Genomic DNA, 22,135 nt, shown 5'->3' on the forward strand with positions numbered 1-22,135 from the left:
GCCTGGATGGAGAGATTTCTGATGGGCACAGATTTTGAAAGGACTGGTTATCAGGCTCTGATTCCAGTGGCAAGCTTTAGTGTGGAAACATATGCAGGATTATAGGTCACATCAATGAAGTACAATCTTGCCACCTGCCACATTATGGGTTTTACAACAAAAGAAATATGGCTGCTGTTAATTCACCCATCCTGAAGAAACATATTCCAGAGATGTGGAAACTTTCCAACCCAGAAGTGAAAAAATGGACCATATGGTCCACACACTTTCTCGAGTTTTCTTATTAGATTGACAATTTAAAAGCAGGACTAATGGCCAGTTTCCAGATTTTGCACAATTTTCTGATGGCAGTGTTCTTCCACTACTGAAGAACGAGGAGGAAAAGCAGACTCTGCATCATTACAATTCACTAAGCAGCATTACCACAGAAAATTACAAATTAGCTTTTCAGCAAAAGATACAGAGATATTTAGATTAGTTATAGAAAAACTACAGAACCTTTCAACCCATTTATCAAAGTTCTTGCAATTCCCAGTTCCAGGGAAATGAAACAATAATAAGGGCTGGGCACAAAAAGTTAATCTCTATCCAGTGCACTTCAATAATTTAAACTTAAAAAAAAAAAAGCACTGATCCTTTGGCTCTTACTAACACTTGTCCAATTTTTCTCATTATGTGCATCCTTGGAAAACTGATGGTGATGAAAATCATTCGTGGCTGGGAGATATTAAATTTACCATGCAAGATGGGCAGGCCATCTGTGTTTGTCACCTGTCTGAAGAATGATGGACCTACTGCAATCACTAATATTCTCCTAGTGCTAGGGAAAAAAGGAAGGGCTTGTCAGAAGCACCACCTAGTATGGATGGTATTTGTATCAGACCTGCTCAGATTCTCTCCCCTACATGATCTAAAGAAGCAACTCAGGCAGCTCGCTCTGAAGACGCCTGTATTTTTAGAGTCAAAAGGCCAGACTGTGTAATAACAAGCAGATTAGCATTCCAGCGCCCCCCAGGAGCAGCGCACAGAGAGAGTCGTACTCTCTAAAATGATTCCCTCCCTGCTTCCCGTTTACTCCGAGGAATAGTAATAGGCCACTGGGCTCATACTGCTCCGACCACACACCAGCTCAGCTTCCCATCCACCCAGGATCCATTATCCACCTCTAATCACCCAGACCCCTGGTTTGGGGAGGCTGGACAAGAAATGTTCATAAACAAATCAGGACATTCCTGAATGCAATTCTTACTCAACGTCATTTGGGAATTTCATCCCAATTTTCCCCTTTCTTAATAGCTCACAAAAGTCACTTGTGAATATTTCATACATGAATGTCAAAATTCACATGGTGTTAGTTATTTGAATTAGCCCTGCTGCACTGCTTCTGTTTCCTGACTGAGTGACTTCTGTAAATGACTGACACAACAGGACTCCCACATTTCTAACATTACAAGTGAGAATATGCAATTGAAAATTGCTATGCAGCAAATATCCATGCTTACCATTTGCCTTTTGCAAGTATTCAGGCACATAGAGCTTGATGGCTCAACTGTTTGCAGAAAGCGAACATTGTCAAATCGATGTGTGTTTTCAAACTCTAATGAATATTCAGAGAAATCTTTTCCCCAATATTTATTCAGCTCTGCTATGCAGTTAAGTGACCAGTAACTCTGTGTGTGTACGTTTAGGGAGATGGAGCATTGCAACATCTTTTTGATGGTATCTGGGAAGCTTGAATATTTTACCCCAAATAAGTAGCTCAATAAACTCTTATTGCTTGTGGACCAGATTGTGATTGGCTGTTACTCAGGTACACAAGGGACAGGACCATGATAGGAACTTCCCTACTCTTTACATCCTTGCTCAGGAGACAGGTGCAATGTGGCCATTTGTCCTCCCAATTTGAACTAGCCAGCTGCAGATGGGAGTGCACACTGCACACGCTCAAGGGTTGTAGCAGCAGTTGTGCTTCCTTTGCACTCACCAGGCCTTAGTTCACATTGCACGATGCTTCTGCCGTACCGATACAACTCCACGCCATCCCTAATGTGGGTCAGGGCCTCAGAGACATGATAGCACCCTAGATGACTAGGGCTGATTTACCTGTGACTCCAGGTGTATGCCTGATCCCTTGCAGTTGACATACAACTGAACTTCAGATGTACACTTGCACAGGTTATAACGCATTGTTCTGCAGAATGTGGCTAGCTATTTATTCAGAACCATGGACCAGATCCAGTGCAAGACAGAGAGAGACTCAAGGGACTGCGCTGTCATTAGTAAGTCTGTGACTGTCGAAGGCAGAGTTAGAAAATCAGGCAAAGGCCTTTGCTCTGCTCTGTCCTCTCCTGTTTTGTCAGGAGCCAAATGCCAGCACTGGTCTGTATCTGCACCGGCATCATAATGACACGCCTGCCTGGCTCACACACGTCTACTCTCAGCACTTCCAGAGCTTGAGCTTCAGAGCCTTCCTCCTGTTGCAGGATGCTCCCTCCACTGAAATCACAGGGACCACTCTCGTGAGTAACAGGACCAACAGGAGGAAGGGCTACACAATCTAGCCCTGAGGGCTACACAAATGGAATGCAACATGCTCCCAACCTGGCTGGTCCTGGTGTCCATTGCTGCACAGGGTGCAGGACAATGGCAAATGGTCTCACCCTGTTAGTCAGCCCAGCCGAGGCCTAGCGCAAAACCTTCCTCAGCCTCACACAGCTTCTGGCAAACCAAACCCATCAGCTCAGAAACATCCTCCTGTCTCTGCCCCACAGACTCGCCTCCCCACCTGCTCGACCCAGCTAGGCTCAGAAACCCCTGGTACCTTCTCTCAAAATCCCCGCCCCCACCAAAGGCTCAGAGGCACTTTCTGCCCCACTGAATCCTGCCACCTCCACAAACACACAGTTGAGAACCCTCTGCTCTGGGCTCAGGCACCCTCAAATAGGTTCAGAAAACTCCCCCCCTTAAACCCTACAGCCTCAGAAACTCCCATCAGAGGCTCAGAAACTCCCATCAGAGGCTCAGTTCAAAACTCTTCCACCTCCTGCCTGCATAGCCAGGCTAAGAAAGACCCCTCCCACCAGCTCAGGAATCCCCTTATCTGCTTCTGGGCATGGAGGAGCCGAAGCTGGGGCAGTAGGGAGAGATTGTGGTTACAGCGAGCCCCATACTCACCTCTGTGGGACTAACCTGAATTAGCGCTGCATGACTTTCGCAGTGGCCACAGTATCTCCTGACTCATTAGGGACCTCCCCAGTGGCAGCAGGTGCTACTTCCACCCATTGGAGCCACCTGGGAGCAATAGCCCCTCCCAGGAGTTTCCCCAGTGATGGCAAGTGGTACTGAAACCTGCAGTAACAGCCGTACTGGAGATGCTACGGTGTCCCTAGTGTGGCTGACAGCTAGGGCTTTATTGATACAGATACAAAACCTGAGGTGTAAGTTCTAACCACTGATTGGCTAGTGGCGAGTAGATATCCTCTCCACCCCAACATTAAGGAGAGTGTGTCCGAGAGCAAACAGGGCTTGGGCCCCCACACTGGGATTGAGGGAGACATATAAAAGAAGGCACTTAGCTTATCAACCCCTGGGGCAGAGACTGTCTTTTTATTCTGTGTTTGTACAGCACCTAGCAAAATGGGGTTCTGATCCATGACTGAAGTGCTATAATAATACAAATAAATAATAATAGCAATCAGCAATGGGCTGTGATACTTCGGTCTAATTTCGGGTGGTGGGTTTAGCATGCCGGGGCTGGGTGATGCTGGTGGCCTGTGATGTACAGGAGGTTAGACTGGATGATCTGGTGGTTCCTTCTGGCCTTAAACTCTCTAACTCTCACAATAATACTCTAAATCAGTAACTCCTTTGTATCTTAGTTCCAAGGCCTCTCATCTTGCTTGTGTCTGTCTTTCGGGACACTCCTCAGAGCAGGGACCGTGTTTATTTGCATCTTGCACAGTGCCAAGCAAATGACCAGCCCTTAATAGATATTAAGAATGATAGTCAGGTACTAAGCAATTCATTTTCAGCAGTTCTCAGTGATCACCGGCATTTGGTTTTATCTGGAAGGGGCCAGGGCAATGAGAGCACTGTAAGTGATTCAACTTGGAGCTGGCTGCATGGCAGAGGGGAAAATGTATTTTTCAGGCTGCAGATCAACAATACACTCAGTCAGGAGTGCTGAGGGAGGGGGAGCTGGACCAGGATCCATCTGCGCTAGACCTGGTGCTAGCCAGTGGTGTCACTCCCTGACTGCACAATTCATGGTGCTGAAGATCTGCATATGAATTCAGTGCTCTTTCAGGGACAGCTGTATCAAGGCCATCTCGGCTGCGAGTTGAGTCTTGTTTACGTAGCAGAGGAACAAAAATTCTCCGTTCAGTCTTTTCAGCATTTAATAACAATGTACAGTGTGAGTCACTGGGGTCATCTGTAGCCTGGGAAGAGCCTCGTTCTTATTGTTCCTCTTTAATGCCACTGCATATAGGCCACGGTTATTATACATGAATGGGACTTTGTGCCAGCTATTCTGTAATGTCACAGGTGAGGCGGTCCTGACTCTCTCCTTTCCCCCCAGCCAAACATGGAATATTTGAAACTGCTAAATAACACCAGGTGCCATCATTCCTTCCCCTTTATGTGTCCAGCCCAACCCTCTACACCCTCACCCTCCCCCACAGCTTCTCCAATACCCAAGGATGTGAGACTGGAAATGGAAACAATATAAATAGCATGGCTCAGTATACAATAGCAGCTTGACTGTGTTTTTAGATGGGGAATTGTTCAAGATGCCAGCTGTGTTGTTTCCTCCAGCTCTGGATGTGTCGCCCAGAATTTGCAATATGAGTTCCTCTTGGATTGGCTACAAAGCCCTTGCAGTGGTGAAGAGATGTTTCCCTCTTACTAAGCTGGGGGGGCTGCCAAAAATGGGCAACTGAAGGGAGCCCACTGCTAGTTTGGGGTCACACACACACACGCTAGAGAAAGGGGATTCGTAGGAGGAAGAGAACCATGTGTGAAGGCCCGGAGTTGAAAGGACAGAGAGGAATCGTTGGTTAGAAGGAAGGGGCGTTGACAGAGACTGCCCAGCCCCTTCCTGTGATGTGCTTCTCACTTGCATGAACGCTAATCCAAAAGACATGGGTTCTAATTCTGACTCTGCCCCTGGTTTACTAGATGAATGTGGATGGTTCCGTGCCTCAGTTTCCCCATCTGTAGAATGGGGATAATGATACTTAAGTCCTTTGTAAAGCACTTTGAGATCTACTGATGAAAAGCACTGTGTGAGAGCTAGGTGCTATTACCAACCTACACAGACTATTTAAGGACACCAGAGATTTCAAGCCTGTAACATCAAGGTTTCCTCTGAAACCCTTTACACCCCCATCTTGGATGTGGGAGCTAGGGACCAATCCTGAGAGGTACAAAGCACCTATTATGAAATGATAAGCACCCTTAACACCCATTGAAGTCCACAGTCGATTAGGGTGTTCAGCACCTGGCACGATTAGACCTTCATAGCTCCTGACCATTAGACTTTTTACCCATGTCTCTAGGTGTAAAGTGCCCGGGGGAAGGAGAATTAACAATAATTATAGTGGGAGCCATAACAACTGCTGTTGTAGTCAAAGTTGCACAAGCGTTTATGTTCTAAGCCGTGTTTTCAGTCGCTTTACGAAACTTTCGCCCTTAGGGCTGGCACTGTGCAGGCCTGCTCTCTATCCACAGATGGTATTTTGGGAGACTCTGTGCAGAAATGGCTCCGCTCTTATGGCATATCAGGAAAGTTGGGGAAGGGGAATATACAACTTCTCCATTACATAAAATCCTTTCACTCTATCTGAATAGCTCTCGATCTGCAACAGAGAAGAGACAGCAAGATGAAATTTGGCAGGGAAAATGCCCTCATTGACAAACTGCCTTGTAGTGTGAAAATTGGTTTGGATGTAACCAAGTGTTGATCGTATCTGGTGCAGGCTCAGTTTAAGCGGTATGATTTTTAGCGGTAGTGTAGTGGGCCGATCCAGGCCCCCTTGTGCTAGGCACTGTCCATGCACATAGAAACAAACAGTGCCTGCCCTCTTCTAAAGAGACAAGAGATGAGAGAGGAAACCGAGAGGGGAAGTCACACAGCAGCTCAGCAGCAAATAGAAATAGCAAGCAGGAGTCTCCTGACTCCTAAATCAGTGACCTCAGTGCTGTAGCATCCTGCTTTTCGGAAAGATCAGAGAGAAGGAGGATGAGCAGATCCCGCCTGCACGGCTAACTCAGCCGTGTAGTGACAAATGCAGGATGCAAGCAATGAACAAGGCATGGCTTGGTAGGTGCTCTTGGGCTAGAGCCATAAGGGGGATTCAGGCCCAGTGCTGCGGTGCCTAACTTCAGGTGACATGCTGCCCAGCGGAACTCATTGCCCCGCGTTAGGCACCCTGGTTACCTGTACGATGTGCAGGGAGAGTGAGGAGCCTACGAATGGGATTCCCAAAGACAGCTTGCTGAGACACCAACACTAGCCAACAGGCAATGCCAAGGAGGGGGTGTGGCCTATGCCCCACCCCTCAAAGGGACTTGGGTACATAACTCAGGACTAAAAGGAGGCACCTCTCCCCACACAGGCTCCTCAGCTGTGAGCCTCCCTTGGAGTTAGGTACTGAAGGCAGGTCAGGCCCTTCTCACCTGTGACTGAGATTGAAGTGCCTCCCTTCTACCCTACACCTAACCCAGAATGTGGCAGACCCAGATCCTCTCTGCTTGATGTGGAGGACGGACTTGAACCCAGGTCTTATCCCTCACCACTGAGCTAAACTGGCAATCAGGCACTTATATCCCTTTGTGGATCTAGCCCCTTGACTCTCTCTGGAGGAACATCCCCTCTGCGCCAAGGGGTAGCACAAGACCTGTGCAGCCACTCATGTCGCACTTAATCCATCAAAGTAGGGCTTCTGTGAGATTTGGGGTGTGCATAGACCTTGGGCTGGCCCAATGCACAGGAGAGAGTGTCACTCTCAGTGCTCAATACAGGATACTCAGGGAGTATGCAGGAGACAAATCTCTGCTCTCAGACATGCAATTCAGCAGACGCTGGCTCCTACGGCCTGAGAAAGCTGACATTACTATTGCCCTCTGTGCAAAGAGATGGTCAGACAGGAGAGAAGCCAGGCAGAGCAGGAGGAAGGAACCGACTGGCCCTGATATCTTCTGCTGGGGAGCAAGATCCCAGAGTTTTTGCTTGTACTTCTCTAGAACTCAGCTACTGTGCTGGGGTGAGGATGGTCGACGGCTTCCGGAGAAGGTCTCAAAGCTTGTCCTAAGCCACAAGAGCCACCCACTGCTTAATGGTCTTCTCCACAAATTTGCTCCTCTGCTGGGGAGTGGACCCAGAAATTGTGTCTTCTCCCCCAAAGACTAGGCCTGAGAAGGAGAGAGCTTTCCTCCAACAGGTGAACGCTGCTATGGAAGGCTGAGCAGTAGAACACACCTGACCTTGGACCTGAGTGCTCTCAAGGTTCAATTCCTGGCTGAGCCACAGCCTTCCTGTGTGGCCTTAGGCCAGTCACTGAATTGCTGGGCCTCCATTTGTCAAATGGGGATAAGGCTTCTCTACCTCACAGGGTGTGAGGGAATAAAATCCATTAATGAACATGAGGTGCTCAGACACTATGGTGACAAGGGCCACAGAGGTAGACAGCTGGAATTGCAAGAGCTACTTTTTTCCTATGAACAATGTTATATTGCTGCTGTCCACTGAGATAGCCAATGTTTGCTTGTACAACAAGGCAGACCAGGTAGTGATGATGCACACACACAGCTGAAAAAGGTCAAAAGAAACCCTGATTTTTAAAAGGGGAGATGTGGGATGGAATCTGCTCATAACCTCAGTCAGTGTTGAACAAAGGAGATGTTGATAATGACAATGATGATGTGGGATGGGATAGATAGAAACTGCATTAGCAGACACTGTATCCGATGAGAAGACAGTAATAGACAAATCTGATTCTCATCTGACTTGCTGAAATCTTGGGAACTCCTACAAAATACTGGGTTAAAATGTGTAACACCAGCCCATTTCAATCCTCTATCTAGATACTAAATGTGATTAAATGTAGTTCAGCTAACATCAGAGACCAAGAGAAACAGCATTTTCTGAGTGACTGCAGAGTGTGGGAAAAGCTGAGTATTCATGCTCATTATCATCTTTTTATGTCTGTCTTTTCCCGTCACAAACTGCAAAAATATTAGTACAGTCAGTCGTCCAAAAATAAAAATAATTGGTTCAACAAAACCATAAAATAAAAATCAAGTGGCTATATGAAAAGTACCAAAGAGACATTCAACCACCTCTAGTAAGGCTAGCCTTCTATATGCCATAAGAGTACTTACCAGTATTTTATTGAAGATAAACAGAATTGTTTGCAGTGCAAATTATTGTTTTACACCATCAGTAATTGAAAGGGCTTCAGATATACAAGGGAATATAGCAGGGGAGGCAGTATAGACTGTGAGTTACAGTAAGTCCTGTGTACATACTGTTATTATAAAAGGTATAGACCTAAGCCCTACCGTTTGATAAGAAAATGAGGAAAGCAATATTCATTCTGCATGTGACTAAGAAATCAATGTGATATTTACATGACCTTCCATGTTCAGATATAAGTACACTCACAGACATACCCCAGTAAAGGGCAGAACACTTTATTCTCCTGCTCTGTAGATGCTATAAATACTGTCCGATGGAATTTTGGGCGGTGGACTCGCAGCTGGCATTCTCAAAGGAATCTAAGGGAGTTCAGCGCTCAACTCTCAGTTCAGTGGAATCTGGGCAACTCTCCCCTCATTAGATTCAGTTGGAAACCACTGGGCCAGCCCTACTGTGGCAAATGATATTTTGAGAGGCAGCGTGATCTAGTGGATAGCTCACTGTTTGTGATTCAGGGAGAGCTGGGTTCTATTTCTGACACAAACTTCCTGCGTGACCTTGGATAAGTCGCTTCATCTCTCTGTGTCTCAGTTCCCCACCTGTAACACGGAGATAAAAATCCTCCCTTTGTCTGTCTTGTCTATTTAGATGGTAAGTTCTTTGGGGCAGGAACTAGCTGGCTGGAGCCTACATGGGTCTATCCTAGCAGCACAGGAACAGATGTTTCTACCCTGAGCTAGCAGAGTCTATGGGAGAACAACCTCCTAGACAGCTAAAGGAACCAGTGTTCTGCATCTTTAATCTAGTAAGTAAAACTCTTACACTAAGTGAATTTATAAGACATATAAGCTCCATAAAACGGTGTTTTCTTTATATGACCATACCAGGGGACATTCTTTTTAACTTCAAATCCGGTTCAATCAATTGCTATGTTATACTTCAGAAATTCTCCATCCCAAATTTTCTTTTAAACCTGAAATCTCTCCCAGGGTATTACTTTACTATCAAAGTAATTTCCTCAGTAGAGTAGAAATAATAATGTTCTTCTTCGACAGGTTTGGTTAAGAGGGGATTATGATTAAAGTTGTCAAGAGTCTAACAGGGACCGCACGGTGCAGGGAGTCATAAAGAAGCACTTTGAACTAATTTTAAAGCCCCATTACTCTGGAACCCAGACAGAAGCAGCAGCAGGTGAAAAGTGCTTATAGGAAGGTAACACTTCTTCACACGGAGCTCAGTGAATTGTGACTTGCCTCATGCTCAGAAAAGGAGCCATTTTGATACCATTTTCAAAAAAGGACTAGTCAGGTACCATACGATGAATGAAGCAGCCTTTTCTAGTCCTAGAGCCCCCTTTGCTTGTATCACAGAGCTGCTGCAGCACTGCTAAACATTATTCATTAGGAGCAGCACTGCAGTGCCCAAGGACACCAATGGAGAATGGAAAGCTATTGTGTTGTATCCTCACACTCAGAGGCAGTCTCTGCCCTGAGCTGCTTACAGGCTAAGTAGACCTGGCAGACAAAAGTGTGGGGGATCAGAGACTCGCAACACAGCAGAGCTGGGATTAGAACAAAGGTCTCCTGACTCCCAGCCTGTGCCCAATCCACTACAGCAGTGGTTTTCAACCTGTGGTGCATGGGCCCTGTGGGTCTGCACACTATGTCTAAGATGTCCAAAGGGATCTGCCCCCCCCCATTCGAAATATTTTAGGGGTCCATAAATGAAAAAGGTTGAAAACCACTGCAGTAGACAACACTCCAGATGCATCACCTTAATGGAACACAACTAAGAAACGCAGCCTGCTGCAGTCCCTGGGTGAGTATCTGAACTGCATTTATCCATGTCACATTAGCACAGGGTGAGACATCACTGAAGCCCCCCACCAACCCTATCGTTGAGGGTTTAAGTGGTAGCTAGGCCTTGTGCTGGCCCCCATAAGGACAATTTTGCATGATTGATGGAGCTTGCTGCAGGCTATAACCCAGAGGGGAAGAATGCCTTGGTCTGGATGGAGAAGTGAGTGATCCCAGGGAGGGTGCATCCTTGGACTGGCTGCTTTTCTCACCTTCCCTGGGTCAATCTATTTCCCCTTCTGTTTCAATTCTCATCTCTCCTTCTAAGAGTTTCCTTGTAAAAAACAGTCCCCCATGGAATCCAGGATTTAACATTCTGGTTTTGTCCCTGACTTGGGCTGGGCTGTAACCATGAAACCTAACCAGAGTAAGGGGCTCTGCAGAGGGGAGGAATCTGTGCTAGCCCTGTGGCTTTTGCAGCTTACTTCCCCTTCTATAGTGCACAGATTGGCACATGCCCTACCTCTGCCCACCCCACTCTCTGCCCACCTCCTGTGGGTAGGAGGCAGCAGCCTGACAGCTGTTGCTTTCCCCTCCTGCGCAGTCTCTGGTGATGCAGGTAGCTCAACCCAAGGTGTCAGGAAGCTCCTTCCACCCCCTTACTCCCCTGCACGTGAACGCAGCAGGGCTCACAAGCCAGCCCCTTGTGCATGACTCTGCCAACAGAACATGTGTGCCTAGAGTAGATTTAGGGCAAGATAATGAAGACCCAGGATGACAAAAGGAATCACTATATTGCAACACAGGGACAGAGGTAAACTCTTGCTGCTGATCACAATCAACCTTCCTCTGAAAGAAAACACCCCAGCCAATGAATCCATGTTTATAAACACAAAGACAGCCTTGCCCTAATACAAGTGACTTCCACTGACTCTAAAAAAGAACCATTTGGGAGCTTAATTTTGTTAAAAATCAATAGCAGACAATGAGTCTGACAACACCCCTCACTAAGCCGCAGCATTGTCTCTTCTGACTATAGATACATTTCCCAGAGGCCTTAAAGGACTCCCCATCTGCTCCACTGCCACCTCCAGAGATGGCTGGGAAGGGGCTGAATGCAGCAAAGGAGGCAGGGTACTACAGACAGTAGCCTCATTCTCTGCACATCCCTGATCCATCCCCAGAGCAGCTCCATCCCGTGCACTAAATTAAGCAGGGGTCCAGTGGAAAAAATTGTACAGGATCATGGAATTTAAGGCTATATCATAATATCTACACTATATATATATATAGGCTGGGTTTATATGAAGGATAAATGAGGCATTGGCTTACTGTGTGATTTCTTATATAGTTCTGCAATGAGAAGGCTGATTTGTAGAGTGCTTTGTGTGTTTACCTAGCCATATATCTACACAAAGAGAGAGAGGTACATTCTGTACTCAGAGTCTAAGTGCTATCCTCCCCAAAATTACATGATGTATTTTTCATACGCAGCAGAGTTTGAATCTCTACTGTAGGTGAAAAATTCAACCAGTAACCAGCATATATCACAGACAGTACCACTCATGTGGTCATGATTGTCAGCACACACATAAACGATTTTACAAGTTGACTTCATATTTGAAGGTTGTCACGAATCTAAATGCGTACAAATAACGTCATTTTTTTCTTAGGGCAACCCTTAGTAGGTTGGCACTAATTGGTATAATTAACATGAGTAGTTCCATTGACTTCAGTCCCTCATGTCAATTGGGAGCATGCCAACAGTCATAAGAATAGCTCAGTCTACCCCAGAGTAATTCATATATCATAAAGGGGGGAAATGGAGAGATACTAAATTTAAAAAGTACAATAAATGGCATCAACAAAATACATGATGGCCAGGGGTCTTCAAAACTGTTGTTGGCATGACCTGTACGTTTATGTCCCTGCCACACATGGCAACCCAAAGGAATGCTCATAAAATATGCATAGCCCACGTCTATAAGCTATACACTGTGTCCTGACACCATCACATATCGGTGTTCTCTACACATGTAGGCCAGCATTGAATTTTATGGTCTCAGAGTTAAAAGCAAAGTGTATCCAAAAATCAAGACTGAGATCGTCATCTTTGCCCTGTCAAGGCCACTTTGACAACTCAACGGGCAATCATTTTCCCCTAAGAACTACCCTATTGTCCTAAGTGTGTTACAGCATCAGTTCAGTGTGAACATGTGCAGTAAGCATGTTAGAGAGACAGTCACATGTCAGCTCACAGGTTCTGTGGCTGAGCCTTAGCGCCCACCGCAATAATCCACACATATAGCAAGAAAACGCCACAAATTTCAGCCCACGGAATTTCCTCATCATCATTTGGCTGAGCTGGGTGACTTTGAGATGGATATTTGTTTCGGGATGGACTTTGTTTCAGTTTTCACCAAGAAGGTTGGAGGCGATTGGACGTCTAACATCATGAATGCCAGTGAAAATGAGGTAGGATCAGAGTCTAAAATAGAGAAAGAACAAGTCAAAAATTACTTAGACAAGTTAGATGTCTTCAAATCACCAGGGCCTGATGAAATGCATCCTAGAATACTCAAGAAGCTGACCTAGGAGATATCTGAGCCATTAGCGATTATCCTTGAAAAGTCGTGGAAGACAGGAGACATTCCAGAAGACTGGAAAAGGGCAAATATAGTGCCCATCTATAAAAAGGTAAATGAGGACAACCCGGGGAATTACAGACCAGTCAGCTTAACTCCTGTACCCGGAAAGATAATGGAGCAAATAATTAAGCAATCAATTTGCAAACACCTAGAAGATAATAAGGTGATAAATTACAGTCAGCATGGATTTATCAAGAACAAATTGTGTCAAACCAACCTGATAGTTTTCTTTGACAAGGTAACAAGCCTTGTGGATGGGGGGAAACAGTAGATGTGGTATATCTTGACTTTAGTAAGACTTTTGATACTGTCTCGCATGACCGTCTCATAAACAAACTAGGGAAATACAACCTAGATGGAGCTACTATAAGGTGGGTGCATAACTGGTTGGAAAATCGTTCCCAGAGAGTAGTTATCAGTGGTTCACAGTCATGCTGGAAGGGCATAACAAGTGGGGTCCTGCAGGGATCGGTTCTGGGTCCGGTTCTGTTCAATGTCTTCATCAATGATTTAGATAATGGCATAGAGAGTACACGTATAAAGTTTGCGGATGATACCAAGCTGGGAGGGGTGGCAAGTGCTTTGGAGGATAGGATTAAAATTCAAAATGATCTGGACAAACTGGAGAAATGGAGAAGTAAATAGGATGAAATTCAATAAGGACAAATGCAAAGAACTCCACTTAAGAAGAAACAATCAGTTGCACACATACAAAATAGGAAATGACTGCCTAGGAAGGAGTACCGCGGAAAGGGGTCTGGGGTCATAGTGGATCATATGCTAAATATGAATCAACAGTGTAATACTGTTGGGAAAAAAGTGAACATCCTTCTGGGATGCATTAGCAGGAGTGTTGTAAGCAAGACACGAGAAGTAATTCTTCCATTCTACTCTGCACTGATTAGGCCTCAACTAGAGTATTGTATCCAGTTCTGGGCGCCACCTTTCAGGAAAGATGTGGACAAATTGGAGAAAGTCCAGAGAAGAGCAACAAAAATGATTAAAGGTCTAGAAAACATGACCTATGAGGGAAGATTGAAAAAATTGGGTTTGTTTAGTCTGGAGAAGAGAAAACTGAGAGGGGACATGATAACAGTTTTCAAGTACATAAAAGATTGTTACAAGGAGGAGGAAGAAAAATTATTCTTAACCTCTGAGGACAGGACAAGAAGCAATGGGCTTAAATTGCAGCAAGGGCGGTTTAGGTTGGACATTAGGAAAAACTTCTTAACTGTCAGAGTGGTTAAGCACTGGAATAAATTGCCTTGGGAGGCTGTGGAATCTCCATCATTGGGGATTTTTAAGAGCAGGTTTATGTATCACTGTTGTAGCCTATAGGTATTTGCTAGGTAAGATATAGGTATAACTTAAGGCCCTAATGCAAAAGCCTACAGGCCTCAGGCTTGTAAGATATTTAGCTTAGCTAAACAAGTCCTCAGGCCCAAAGAAAGATTTGACATAAGCAACTAACCAGTAAGTGATGCTATATCACAAGACATTAGAAGATAAAATGCTGCATGAGGGAAGGAAGTTAAAACTGCTGATATTTAGCAAATGTATGCTGCAATGTACCAGTTAAAGCCAGTTAGAGTATTTCGGGGATTTTGCAGACGTAGGGTGTCAGCAATGTGCTAAGCACAAGTTGTCATGGTGACTGAGTGATGTAAATGTTAATGAGTATAAGGGAAACTATTGAGTTGGCGTATGAAAAACAGGGCACCCCAAAGTCGTAGGGCGAAGCAAAACAAATAAGGAAAAGCGGTTAAGCGGATGCAACCTCTATTGAATATGCATTAGGCAAAGCAGCATCAGTGTCACACATTATAGAAGTTGTATACGGGCCTGGCTACCTTGGGAGATGCCAGGACGATGGCCACTGGTGATGCTGAGCCTGAGGAGGAGGAGGATGACTAACACTGCAGGTCTTTGGGAAGGGTGGTCTTTGGGAATGGTGTGAGTATCAGGTTGCTCCTGTATTATCTCTCTCTACCTTGCTGGGCTGAAGTGTTTGTAGCTTTGCTAACTGTGTTAACAAAACCATTACAAATCCAGAAGGTTCTTCCTAAGTGTGAGTGTTACAACCAGGCATATCGGGGCTCCCAGCTGATAATACTAGACCTGATCTTGGGATGAGAACCTACCAAAGGTCAGTGTTAATTGGGAATTCTTAAGTGATCAATATAATTAATATGCAATCACTAGATCAGGCAACACTGTGGGCCAGAGTTTGTATGCAGTTGTGACCACAGCCCTCCAGGAATTAAGAACATTGCGGGGTGATTAGACAAATTCACTCAGGTTGTAACACCCCCAGAGAGGCACGGCCTTTGGAGAGGCTCGCCTAGGCTGGTTCACACTCCGAATTCTCCAGAGACCAACAGGCAAAGACAGGACTTTTGGATAAGTGGCCTGAGTTTAAACTGACTCAGGGTCTTCTTTCTGATCTAGCAAATGGGCAGGCCCTTCTGTCCCAGGGTAACCCCACTGCTTCCTGGGAAAGGTTGGAAGGACTTTGGCATATTGAGGCCCCATAAGACTAATGGGTGACCTCTGGTAAGCTTTAAGCAGGCATGTAGTTTCTTTTGTTGTTTTAATAGGTTTTATCTGTAATGCTTTTACCTTAAGAATCAATGTATTTGCTTGGAAAGAGCTGTGCACGGACATATAACTGCTGGCAATTGCACTGTTCATAGCCGATGAAAGGTAAGCCAAGTGCAGATGCTGACCCGTTTAGGTAGCATGGCTTGCTGAGAATAACAGTATAGGCAGGGAATGGGGCAGCCTGGAAATACCCTGCTCAGGAGGGAGAGAGACATGGGTCTCCATCCAAGGGAGGTGACAGCTCTGCAGGAAGCCTAGAGCAGGTGCCCTTGCTGGTCCACAGCGGGGGAATACAGATGCAGTTGCCCTGAATGGGACATACTTACCCCACCCCACACTCATGGAAGAGAAATTAAGTTCATCCCCATAATCCTGTAGATCTCCTGAGAGCCAGACAGATTCTGCATCCCAACGTGGTGATCCAGGGCTTCCCAGCTGCCCCGGTATCTTATCTCACCCAGGGCAGCCAGCTGCTGAGGGCGCCCTCCCACTGACTGCCCCCAAATCTCCCTGGGTACCTTCAGGAAAAGGCAGGTGTTATTGCTGTTTCTCTCAGCAGTAACTTCCAGGCAGACTCCCAGATCAGAAATCTGCCTGATCACAAGGGTGGAAGCCAACAAACCTGGCTATTGCATACTGAGAGAGCCCCTACCACATGCCATGTACCCAGAGTCTTGCCCATCTTGTGCTATTTGTTAAGCTTGAGTTGATGAGAGCAGTGAGATTGTATGGGACCGGAGCATAAGCAGTCTGGCCTAGCAGCACAGCCGGGCTGGGATTACCAAGCCACAGACAGTCAGGAGCAAGCAGTCAGCACACAGGGATCACAGCAATTGCTGGAGCCAAGATCAACAGGCAAGAGCCAGGGTCAGATTCAGGCCAGGGTCAGAGACTAGAGACCAGCAGCAGTTACCAGGCTGCAGTCAGGAGCCAGTGCCAGACTGGAGTCAGAGACACGAGACCAGCCAGTAAAGTGATATATGAAATCACAGCAGGCCAAAAGTCTGCATGGCTGCCCAGACAATTTCCTGGGCCACTGTCTAGGGTTAAATACTGAGCATGGGGCAATCAGACGGCCACCGGGTGCTGTCAGTCTGGACCTGTTGGGTTGTACATCCTGTGGTGCCTATTCTCCAGCATGCTCCTTGGAGGTGACTTTATGCAGGCTCCCGGTGGTGATGTGAGAACATTAACTGCCTAAAGCTCTGCAGACCTGGTTCTAGTTCCATGGAGCCTTCCAGGGGTTATGATGGAGGTAGAGCTGGAGCTTTAAAAATACATCCACTCTCCTCTAGTGCCGGTTGCCTATCCTATGGTTAGATATTGCACTAGGAGGCAATGAGCTCTGCTATATGATGCCAGCTGGCTGTGCTGTTAGGATTCCAGCATTGCTACTTGCTTCAATAGTCTATTTTAGCAGAAAACACATGTATTGTTGGTACATTGACTTGTATTTCTGCATTATTACATTTGTTTTTCAGTGAAGAGTGGGTTGTATGTGCCCCATGAGCCTGCTTCGCAATGTCTATAGTGCTTGTATCTATTTCTCTTTGGGGTTTACGCTAAAATATTTGGACTCTGTTCTTCCTTGACTGAGATGTCAGAAGATGAATCATCTCACAGGCCAGTGAAAATGGCAGCACAATGCCCTTTAAAGCACATGGATGATATCTTATTGCATGATGTGATTCTATGGGCACAAGATGAGCCTTCAGCCTCTGTAGCTGCTGTCCTGATTTTGGTAGAGTACAGTGGCAGTCAGTAGTCAGCATGTTATTTTACATGTCCCATAGAGCACAGTGTGAGTGATCTCCCCATGGATCACAATGTGAATCTATACAGTATATACAGAAAGTGGGATTCCACGGTCAAAGCAGCAGAGTACAATAAGATGTGCGTCAGTTCCCAGGACAGCACAATAAAAATCGTACTGTGCCATATAGAAGAAAGCCACATATACAGTGATCTGAACAGGACATGCAGCAGCTGTCCCTTAACCTAACCTGTCAACAGAAATCATACTTGTTGCCCAAACTGACTCTAAGGGAGAGCATATCTACCATTACACTACAGACTAAGGGACCCAACCTGCAGAAATTGGGCCACGGATTTCCATATGAGTAGGATCTGTCTCTAGCGTCTTGCATATTAATTACAACATCCCAAAAGAAAGGGAGCAGTGAGTTTGCCAGCTCCTTTCTGACACTTCAGTAAACACAAAAATTCCTTAAGAAAGGCTACAGAAATGAAATCTCATTCACCAAGGCAGAAAGCCCCCCAGTATGGAACCAGTAGGGATAAAGAAGACAAGCGAAACATTAAAAGAGTCAATTAGCAGGGAGGCACCACAGTTTGGTTTGAGAAGGTATCATTCCTATTTTCTCCATGGGATGGAATAGCAGACACTCATCTGCCAGGAACTCAGACTCCTATCACTGGAATATTGTACAAGCATCAGAGCTCTGTTTTTTTACCAATAACATTGACATTGATATCATAGTCCTTTGACAGCCATGTCCCAATCAACTGTACAGTCATTCTACAATACACCCTCCACTTACAACACGTGTCCCAGCCATTACCATTAATGCAATGCCTTTGCTTTGGATTGCTTTCTCTTTGGTTACAGAGGAATTAGGCTGGTAAGCAGAGCTGTTTGCCCAGAGGTTATCTCCTAAACTCCAGAGAACTTCCAGAGTAAAACAAGAAGCAGTCAAAGAGGCAGATGGGAGAACAATAAGCCTCACAGACCACAGACACAAACAGTTCACCCAGGAGAGCGAGATTTGACGTCTTATTGATTCACTTTTCTGATCATTACACACTCATACCAAATCAAATAACCAAACCACAAGGCTGGGGTCACTTTTACCTATGGTTAGATGCCCATATGTAGAGTATGAGGGGGAAGGATAGGCTGGAGGGGTGTGGGGATAAGTGAATGATTGTACTGCCTGGAGAGCGGGTTGCTTTAATATTCTGCTGAATAAGTTGTATTTTTTAACTCTTGGCAGTCAGCTTTTGGCACACAGACTGCTCCGGCCAGGGCTTTCTTGAGGCTTATTGGTGACATTCATTAGCTCATTTTGCCACATTTCAAAATGCAATTTCAGGAGCAGAAACATCTACAGGTCTGTACCTTCAAACCATACAGACCATCATTGTCAGGGGCTGTTTTATACAAAGGGAGAAAGAAAAGGAACACACAAATAAGGTAACAAAGGATCACCAGGGTTGGAAGGGAAATAACAGAATATTTAGTAAATTGAAGAATGATTTCTAATATTTTTCCCCAAACATTTTCCTTCTCTCTCTTAATTCCCTAAACAAGTATCCAAGACTGATTTTTGTCAAAACCTGTTCTCATCCAGAAAATTTTTTTCCTCCTAAGGCTTAAACAAAAATAATGGAAGTCCAGTAAAATAAATAAGATACATGTCATCTTGAGGGGTGCCACGTTACAGATGTACTTTGCCCCACCACAGCACACACAGAATTCAAAAGAGCAGTCCAGAGGCTGGAAGGCTAGAGACAAATAAATTAAACAGTTCCTGGGCTGCAGAATATATACAAATATGTTTTGTTTCCCCCAAAATGCATAATTTTCAGGGGGGAGGGGGAACTCTTCATTGTGTGATTGCTTGGAATCGGTTTTGTTGATATGAATAACTACAGGTTAACTTTTTTTGTTTTAACTTTTTTAATCAGTGTATTTCTGCAACCTTCCAATTTCAAGGAGGAAGAATTCAGCAGCTTTCAACCAGCTCCCCCTCTGCTTTCTAAAGGCAACATATGCCTCCCTAGCATCTAACAAATTTTAATAAAGAACCCCTGCAAAGACCACCAGCTGGGAGAAGAGTGGAATGACAAAAAATCACCTTTTGGGGGAAAAAAATCTTTCTGCACTAATCTTTTCCCTGAGCTACAATCTGGATAAAGCAGAGATTCAAAGGAGGATTCCTGCAGTCATCAACAAAAAGAAGAGGGATTTTGACTGTTACTACATCACCTAAAGAAGAGATCACAAAAAGCAAGAATAACGGTACTGTTCTGGTTTAAAAAAGATGACATTTCAATTTTTTTTTAAGTTTCTCCACCCTGTTGCACATAACAGCCAACTAAGCAGGTTTTAGATTCTGTTTAGTATTATTAACCAACGATCATTTCAGACTTATAAATCAGATTTCTTATTCACTATCTAAGCCGCAACTATTGCAATTGTTTCCCTTTCTTTGCTGGATCACAAACATGACTGTTTTAAAATTAGAATAGATGGGCTACGAGAATACTGAAGCTGCAATCCTGACTCCAAATGCAAATGACCAAGAGCCCACAGTTGATTCCAAAAATGGATTGTGCCCAAAAGTTGTTCATGAAGCTACTCCCACTTCATTTTGTTTGGTGAAATGAACATTCTCCTTTGTGTTAGTGGGAAAGTTTCTTTTCCTTCACTGAATTCTCTTGAGCCTCCTTGCTTTGCAAAATAAACTCAGACCCGCCAGACAGCAGGAAACAGAAAGCCAGGTTTTGATTTAAGGCATGTTTCATTCATTGGAAAAGGCTGTGGCACATTTTTTTCCCAGGGACATGGGAAGGAGGAGGAGCAGAAGGAAAGATATAGGGACTCCAACTCTGAATGATACAGCTGATATAATGGATAGTATAGTTATAGTACAGAATGCTATTCAATGCAGAGGGCACTGGAATTATAGCTAGACTAAATGTTAGTATAGAGACCATATGGCTATAGATAGCTAAAGCTAAATGCACCCCACCTAGTCCCTTTGCTCTCCTTAGCGCTACGGATTTTCTTACTAAGGGACAGAGCTAGCAAAAAAGGTCTTTGGCTAGAATATGATTTTTCAAGCCGCCTGCAGGCTTGGTTATCTATATGCAGACAAATTACACCTCTTTTGCTAGGGAATGTAGACCTTAAAATACAGAAGCCTGTCATCTCCAGACCATGGGTAAGAAGCAGCAAATTGCCTGGCTGCTCCTAGTATAATCTGCCCTTCAGTATGTAATGCATGCCCTTTCGCAAAACACCCCTGCTCGGTCTCCCCCCAGGGGTAAACCCGCAGCCCTGGGCATCAGCTAAACCCAGGCTGCTCCTGCTGCCTCCAGCGACAAGCACAGACACAAATATGCACATGCACAAAGAGCAGCAATTGCCTGCCGTGAAAGCCGGGATCTCTGCTAGCTATTGCCCCCCGCTCTGCTCAGCCCAAGGGATCCAGCCGCAGGAGGAAGGCGAGAGAGAGACCCGGAAAGTGAGAGAGACAAACACGGCAAGAGAGTGACAGGGGTATAGGAAGGAGCGAGGGGCAGAGTTATTGCAACGGCAAATCAAAGATCCTGTCTGAACACAATCTCCTGGACCAACCCTGGGCTCCAAGATCCCCCCATCTTCCTTGGAATCACTGACCGCTGCTTCAGCCCCAAGCTGCCAGTTTGTAATATGTTAAACAAGCCCTGCAATGCAGCTCAGCATCTTCCCTGGCCAAGGAGGGAATGGGGGTTAGCCTAGGGCAAACCGCTAGTCCATCTGCCTTGTTGGCTGGGGGAGGGAGGGGGCGGAAGAAGTCCTTCCCATTCCGAGAGCCAGATCATGGGAAATCCACTTGGTTGGCTCTGCTCCGGGCACGAGTGAAAAAAGTATCGCAGATTCCTTACATGTCGCATGTGGCAACCCCTTAGCCCTGCCAGCCCTTCACCAGACCAGCTGCCTTTTGCACAAGGGGAGGAAGAAACAACATGCATTTTAAAACATCTCACAGAGCAACCCGGGTACAAAAGTTTTTTTCCCCCATTATTGTTTGTATTTTACCTTCCACTGCTGCAATTGCAGATGCCAAGCAGAAAACCACTACAAAATCCAGTGCCATGGTAGACCCAAACATGTTTCAGAAGAAATAAGAGTTATAAAAAAATAGTTCCTTGTTTGGCAAGATTGGTTTCCCTTCTTGTTGCTTTTTGTTATATATGTATCTCCTTTAGTATTCCACTTTGGATACCCCAGTGCTGTGTGTGTATGTGTGTGTGTAGGTATGTGTGAATGTGTGTGTCTGTGTGCGTGCATGAGTGTGTGTGTGTGTGTATGTGGTGTGTGTGTGTGAGAGAGAGTATATATTTTAGTGTCACATTGCAAGCAATAGTAAAGTGTACAGTGAGAACAAAATCAGCCACTGAGGCTGGAGAGAGGGGGAGGGAAAGGGTTCCCCCCCCCCCATCAACTCTCTTCCCACCCACAACACCTCCTGTCCAATCAAGGAATCAAACCTACAAAAATCCCCCATCCAATCAGCGCAGAGCACCTCCTTACACTGGTATTGTTAGTTTAAGAAAAACTTTTGCAGCGAGGCATTGGGAGAGAATGAGGGGGAGAGAGCCATAAGGAAGTGAAAGAGCTCCCCCTAGTGGTCCTTTGAAGTATTGCACACACATTTCCACTGATACAGCACTAAATTCAGATCACTATTCACAACCCAGCCCTGCCTGTCGGTAAATAATCCACCTATTTTTATTTTCAGCAGCGATCGGCTTCTTATTGACTATAGGTTTCGTTATCTTCTAACATATTGATGGTGTGCTGTCAGCTAACCCTTTCCAAGAAGGGATCCTGGAGTTTAGGCCAAATAATATGATTTTGAATGTTAAAAGAATGATTTTCC

At 45.3% G+C, this 22,135-nt stretch overlaps 1 protein-coding gene across 11 annotated transcripts in view; it reads right to left on the reverse strand.

The window, feature by feature from the left end:
* The window catches only part of EPHB1 (EPH receptor B1), a 350,847-nt gene extending 329,190 nt beyond the window's left edge, over positions 1–21,657 (reverse strand). For 8 of the 11 annotated variants that reach the window (XM_008171781.4, XM_042853436.2, XM_042853435.2 and 5 more), the window contains exon 1: positions 21,292–21,651. In XM_008171781.4, coding sequence (XP_008170003.1) covers positions 21,292–21,364 — 73 coding nt within the window. In that variant the 5' untranslated portion in view covers positions 21,365–21,651. Of the gene's footprint in view, positions 1–21,291 lie in introns of all 11 variants that reach the window. The other 3 variants (XM_065556231.1, XM_042853438.2, XM_024108396.3) reach the window with 3 other exon arrangements.
* Between the last annotated feature and the right edge of the window lie 478 nt (positions 21,658–22,135).

Source organism: Chrysemys picta, chromosome 9 (assembly GCF_011386835.1).
Source record: "Chrysemys picta bellii isolate R12L10 chromosome 9, ASM1138683v2, whole genome shotgun sequence".
Lineage (NCBI taxonomy): Eukaryota > Metazoa > Chordata > Testudines > Emydidae > Chrysemys > Chrysemys picta.